Here is a 7308-nt window from a genome sequence, read left to right on the forward strand (position 1 = left end):
GTTATTGGTTAAGACAATAGCTAAAGACGTCAAGAGTATTATTTATTTTTTATTTATTTTTTCTAAAGATAGGATTTTGTGAGTCTCTAGGATTCGCCCCAGAATAGAGCGACAACGAAACACTAAATAAAATTTCTTCGGCGGAAACAATACTGAGAGGATTATATATAGGCAATGTCTCAGCCTCACAATCTCTCAGAGTATTGCTATTTTCACGAGGCAAACCTAACTTTATTAAACGTCTCATTTCGTTTATTTATATCGGTATTTACACGATATAGAATTTACCTACGCGTTTATTTACTTTAAGGCATTAGTATCGCCTTCATTAGACCGAATCTTACACATTTTAAAGATAGCAAAAGTATTAATTACTTACACTACTTAAGCGTAAAGGTAAGTTAACTACCACAACATTTTTTTTCTTTTGTCTAAGCTAGTCGTTAAGATCAGAAATCTCTTCAATATATGAAAGAGATGAAACTCGACTCGCAATTACTGAGTCGCTGGCATGATACAATATCAAAGTTTCATTTTGATATAAAACATCTGCCAGGTATACATAACCATTTGCCGGATATGTTATCACGCTTCGAACCGGACTTGAATAAATCCGTACGTGAGTTACTAGCCACTGACTGGAAGTGTAATCCCAGGTGGTTTGGACTGGCTCAAAAGATATGGGCCACATACCATAGATATGTTAGCTACACATCATAATGCACAACTATCGAATTACAGGACTTTAAATCATCCTATGGGAGACACCTTTCAAATAGACCTCTTCCTACATAATGCGTGGGCTAATTCGCCATGGGCAGTTAATTGCCCAGTTATTAAATTATGTACATAAACATAAAGCCACCATCACGTTGTGTTGACCATTACGGAGTAAACATCCATGGCTCAATAAATTAATCCGCATGATTCAATGCGAGCCAATATATTTAGATAGGGAAGTAGACACTTTCCTATATCAGGGTACCCGAGCCGTCCAGAAGACGCCCTGGAGACATACTATTATATGTCGTATAGGTCCCATTGGAACAACCAAATGGACCCTTTCTGAGACCTTCTTTAACAAGGTCAAAGAATCAGAGATTCCACTTTCTATCCAATTGAACGTTAAACAGTTCAAAGACAACATAGCATTTAACGTCTGTGCATAAGAAATACAATCTACTAATGACACTGTTAAGTAGCGTCAGTCTCTAGCTAGGACTCTGTTTAATAACATAAAGTCCAAGCCCGAGGTCTTTCAAACCTTATTTTTAAAGGGATTAATGAAAGACAATCCTGAAGCGTATACACATATAATGCGACTCACGCCATTGACTGGTCCATGTACAACTGGAGCTTGTTGGGCTGCGTGTTTGAGCACTTTAAATGCGTCATCGCACTCTCGAGTCCACAAGTCTCCTAGTTTGCCTTTATGATATCTTGAGTGTTCAAAAGGTTTAAGGTAATCAGCCAAGTGTAGTACTCCATCTGAAAAGAAGCTTACAAACCCACACATGCTGTTAACATCTCTTCCTGTAGTTGGTGTTCGCCAATCTAACAGGTGTTCTACTTTACCGGGGTCGATTTCAATACCTTCCCCAGATATTTGGTAGCATAAGAGCTGTATTTCGCCCATGGCGAAGTGACATTTCTTCGCGTTAATCTTGAAGTTTTGCTCGATGAGTCTCTTAATGACTCGTCTGACTAATGCGGCGTGTTCGCCATTAGTTTTAGAAAAGATGACTATGTCATCTATGTAGACTTGCACGTTAGGCATGTCTGCAAACATTTCTTCCATTACTTATTGAAAAAATGCTTGTAAAAAGTGTAATCCGAAAGGTGCACTTCTGAGCTTGTATTGTTTACCTTTCCACGTAAAACTAAAGTATTTACGGCGGGGTTCATATACCTGCATTTGATGGTATCCTTGTGTAAAGTCTATAGTTGTAAATACTGTAGCACCTTCCATCCTTCGCAGTAGCTCGTTAATACAAAGTAGGTGAAAGCTATGAGTCGGCAATAATTTATTTATTGGACTCACATCTAAACATACTCCGACTTTCTTAAACGATCCGTCAGAGTTATGTTGGTCTACAGCTAGCAGTGCCAAGCTAGCTGGCGTCTGTTGATAGTTAATTTCTATCACTCCATCTGCTAGTCATTTCTCAACTTGTTCTTTTACCACAGCCTCGTGTCTCCAGGATACATAGTTCCTTGAGGGACACTTTAACTGTGTAAAGTCTACCTTGGTTAAGTCAAAGCTGACATACCCGTCGTCAAAACGTAATTTTGCCCAATCTGTGATCTTTATTTTCTTATTAACAAGAATTAGATCCATGATTTTGTCTGCAAAGTCAGGTATTAATGCCTTGACTGTATTCAGACAGTTATCGTCTGACTGATTCTTTAATGGATCTACGTTATTTGGTAGACCAATTACGGTTATACCTAAAGTGATACTTCTGTGACATATTAACTATCATAGCTTGGGTAGTGATACTCTTATCATCGGCCAGGGAGATTTTAACATCTGTGGCCATGGTATCACACTTAGAAGTTTTATCATCAGCTAACATGAGGTGAGTTGTTTGTGTTCTCCTTTCGATATCTCTCATTAATGTAAAGCGATCGGATATACATGATATTTCTGAACCAGGATTAATCGACGCAAGGATTTTATTTACATTGCAATATACAGGGATTATTACACGCTCATCTAAAGAGTCGTTATATTGTCTGTGTAATGAGTGTACCTGGTAGTACCGTCACTCCAACCTTTTGTTGGGCTTTCGGTCACAAGACTTAGTGTGATAGCCATTGGTCTTCGCACACTTGTCACACTTATTAAGAAAGTGTGTACAGGTGGTTGCATGTCTGCCATTCCAATAACCGTTAGGGGTTAATTGGTACATCTCATATCCACACTTATTTTTGTGCCCATTTATTGGGTCGCGTGGATAGAGTGGAGTCGCGACCACGTGTATGTTGGGGTCTCTCGTTTGAGGACTGCCTGGATACGTACCTGTGATCGGTGAGCTCCCGCAACTTCTTAACAGCCGCTTTTCCCTTCGATATTAATCGATGTGCGGGGAAAAGGGTAGATAAAGTAACATAAAACTGTTCCCACGTAAGTCGGGATAGATAAAACTTTGTTCCATGTCCATTGTCTCGAGCCTCAGTTGCGTGTTTACATCGCAACTCGGTGTACAGGCTCTCACGGTCATTATTCCCTATGTTCTTACAGAACACGTGCAGAACCAAGAACTCGTACCATCGCTGTGCCTTGTCCTTTGTTATATCTGGACGTATCAGGTCAGCATCTAGCTTTAGAATATAACTCTGAATGGGAATGGGCGTGTTCTCAGCTGGTTCAGTTAAAATTTAACTCAGTCCAGGGCTACGAATGTCCTTGCTTAACAAGGATGTAACCAACCAACACATAGCTGGCCAGTCATGACAAGTGTCTAGCTCATACTGGTGTCGCTGCAGGATAGGAAGCCGAGAGGTTCATGGAAAGAATCCATATGGATGTCTTCTATGTATCCCGTAATGAGAAAGCGGGCATTTGTATGATCCTTCTCGCGCAGGACAAGTTTACGAAATGGCTATGGGGTCTGATGCTAAGTGATCGGTCCGCATTGGCAAACCTAGAGGCGACGAAAAACATATCGCTGGCGTTTGGTATCCCTGATGAGATAACAGTCGATTGCGGGAAAGAATTTGACAATGCTGAGTTCATCGCTTTTTTTTGGGTAGAATTGGTGTGCACGTTCATTACACCACCGTTGAGAGACACGAAGCTAATGGTCAGATTTAACGCGCCAACAGAACCCTAAAGGATTGGCTCAGTAAGTCGATGGCCTCACTTAATAGTAATAGGGAGTTGTGGGAGATTATCTTGGCCCACAATCGAACGGTTCACAGCGGATCGGAGTTGTCACCCGTCGAGATGCTCTTCCGCCAGGAGGACGGTACATCATGCAAGATACTCGACATGGCCCGCAGTAACTTGCAGAAGGTGCAACAGAAATGCATCGCTAATGCTGAGGTTCACGCTACTAATCCTTCACCGTTAGAGATAGGGGGTGTCGTTTGTAAGCGCCGTGATAATATCTCCGACAAGATGGCTACAGTATGGGTTGATAAGGACATGTATGCCACACGTGGGCCTTACGATGGGGACCACTAAGATGTTCGTGCTCCAGGTGGTACCAACGTCCGTGTGCATCGCGACCAACTTAAGCTTGCAGTAGGCAGCTCTCCTGGTACAACTAAAACTATACGCGCACTTGTTACATTGAAGGAGCTCATGAACTTTATCTGAATGGTTCAATGAGGTCTTTGACGATCTTGCCAGATATGTTAAGACCAAGCAAGGGGCCGATTGGTTTGGGGATTGCCAGAAGTTCTTCACTACATTGCAGAAACTCTGCCCTAAGGATTAGAGAACTTTAGATCCAGCATTAGTGAAGATGAAATGGACTGGGACCGCAAGCACTTGTAATAGTTTCAAGTCACGTATCAATGCGATCCGTAACTTTACCGCTGATGCTGACTACCGTGCGAAGAGACTACAATCTTTAAGTTAAAGTTCGTAGACATTACGTAGACATATAGGCTTAGTTGTAGAGCTTTAGACCGCTACGGGTCTATCGGAAATTGTATAAATAGGGTAGTATAGTAGCTTGCAATCCTCAGGCTTTAACACAGAGGATTGAAAAAGGATAGAGGAGGATTGCTAAGACTAAAAATCAATAAAGGATACTACTGAGAAATCTGGTCTAAATCTTTGGGAAGGGTTTAGGGTTTCTAGTCAGGATTTTTGGACTCAGGCCTTTCTGGGTTTGGCCAAGGATTTGTGGAATCTTGGGATTGCCGGCCACGATCAAATCGGGATCAGGATGTCAGGGATCTTATACTATGTAGAAGAAAAAAACAACCGCTCAGCTCGCATCAAAATATGACGAGTCGTCAGTTCGTCATGAACCCGACTTTGATTGAAGTATCCTCATTAGTTCCTCACTCTGTTCAATCTATTGGCCCAGCCGTCAACAATCCCTCAGATCACTTGACTGATCAGGGACGTGAGGAGTTCTGAAAACAGTGAAAAGTGACGGTTGCTATAGTTATGGTGGGTCTAAAAGGTGGGCATATCTATGGTGGGCTTCTGAAAAGTGAACAAATGAATCGGGAATCCTGCTCTCACTTGTGACACTGACTTGTGTGACTTGTCACTTGTCTCAGAGGGTGTCTTTAAAAAAACAAAAAAATCAGAATCAGAATCAGAAAGAACAGAAAGTATTTTAAAATACAATTTTGGTGCAGGGTGACGTAATGTGAACTTTTGAAAATTTGGGTCTGCCGGCAATTTTGGGTGCAATTTGTTCCCGTACATTTCAGAGAATTCTGATAGAAGTGACTCATCATTAAAGACACCATGTATTGGGTTTCCAATTATTCACCAATCAGTATCAATTACTGAAAAAAATGCCACAAGTTTGAAAGTACGTTTATGGACTTGAAATCGCAGTTCCCGTAAAAGCTTCTGAATAAGGACTTCTGATTCTGATTCCATTTCCCAAGAACAATTTTTGTTCTCGAAATTTTGTCCTTGATTAGAAAAAGTTTATATTTTTTTGAAATGAATATTCTCTGGTCTCCCAATTGGGTTAAATATAAATTTCTGATTCTGAACGTGCAAACCCAGAAATTTCTGATCCCGTTTAAAACCCACCCCCCTCAAGTCATAACTAACTGACTAATACTAAGTCTCGAGTCTGCAGAGACTGCAGTCTGCACTCCACTGTGTGCAAGTGTGTTACGTATTTGACGAGTTCCAGGCCCCAAGTATTTTTATTACAACAATACAGTAACAGTTAAAATAAATAACAGTTATTGTAACGTTATACTATGGCAGAACCACTGCGTAACATCCACCCTGAGGTGGCGAAGCTTCGGCAAGAACTTATAGGTACGTCGACATCGTCTGAAAGTCTACCTGTGGCTTTGAAGAAATCCCTGTAGTGGGTACAACTTATGCGTATTTGCCTCTCTGACACACGTATGCTAGCTTGCATACCTTTCGTCAAATTGCTTTGTTGACGTACACGTGTTCAATTATATATCTTATGTCGCTTGCGTGCTTGCTTCGATTACTCGCGCGTGTATTCGATTGTTCGCTCTAGTATTAGATCGTGTCCTGAATCAGTGAGGCGTGTCCCGTTAGTACTGGGTACCACCTATTTACCCAACAGTAGCAATCGCAAAATTCTAGCTGGAGCTTCTGCAGCGTTCTGCAGCGTTCGACACGACAATATTCAAGTCTAGGGGTCGGCGTCGGTTGAAATGTGTCAATGTATATGGCATGTTCATGATTGTACTTTGTACCTGTACCTGTACCTGTATAGTTGTTTAATATAATGCGAGTATAACCACTCGGTTAATATGTATTATACATAGAGGCAACGTAATTGACCAAGTTGTCTCCAATTATATCGCAGATGTTCGCCGCCATTTCCACAAACATCCTGAAATGGGCTACAAAGAGTTCGAAACAGCCGCATATGTTGCAAAATATCTGACAGATCTGGGAATGGAGGTATCAACTGGTATGTTATTGCGACAACATCAAGCAAGTAGTAGCACCGGAATGTATGTGCCGTTACACATGCTTATGCATATGCGTACATGAAAATGTGGTTGCACATGTTTAAGCATACATCCATGTGTATATATCAAACAGTTCTTGTTCCGCCCTTGAAGAATTGTATCGTCAATCTTAATATAGTCTGTTTTACCTTCCTCAGCGCATGCACCATAATTAATGACTGAAATTTCCGCCCTGGTTCCTTTGCACGATTGCCCATAGCATAAGCGTGTTAGTGAGATGTTCAAGCCGGGGGGTTTGTCTGCTGTGTGAAGAAGTGTTGCTATATAGATCGATTATACCTCTGAAAAGTTTGCCATGTATAATTATTAATCACCCGTTAACAATTGCCTTCAAATATGCGCCGATAGATGCAAGCGTGATTTTATCTCACTCAGAAACCTACTCAAAACACTCAGAAATTGGAATCACCGGAGTTGTGGGATTACTCAAAGGAGGCGCAGACGACTCCGATAGCCCCTGTATAGCTCTGCGTGCAGATATGGACGGATTACCACTGCTGGAAGAAACGGGGTTGGACTTTGCCTCAGTTAACGAAGGGGTTATGCATGCATGTGGGCATGATGGCCATATGGCGATTCTGCTGATAGCTGCCAAGGTGTTAAGGTGAGCTCAGACGTGACTTCTGTGTGTTCGTTATA

At 41.5% G+C, this 7308-nt stretch overlaps 1 protein-coding gene across 1 annotated transcript; it reads left to right on the forward strand.

Annotated features, from left to right (window-relative positions):
• Positions 1-5727: 5727 nt before the first annotated feature.
• On the forward strand, positions 5728-7277 carry SARC_07878 (hypothetical protein; the record flags this gene model as incomplete). The annotated part of the gene is made up of 3 exons (XM_014298166.1): positions 5728-5971; positions 6501-6608; positions 7066-7277. The coding sequence occupies exons 1-3, from the start codon at positions 5911-5913 to the stop codon at positions 7275-7277; spliced, it is 381 nt and encodes a 126-aa protein (XP_014153641.1). The 5' UTR covers positions 5728-5910.
• Positions 7278-7308: the final 31 nt, after the last annotated feature.

The sequence above is a fragment of the Sphaeroforma arctica genome (assembly GCF_001186125.1).
Source record: "Sphaeroforma arctica JP610 unplaced genomic scaffold supercont1.657, whole genome shotgun sequence".
NCBI classification, from domain to species: Eukaryota; class Ichthyosporea; order Ichthyophonida; genus Sphaeroforma; species Sphaeroforma arctica.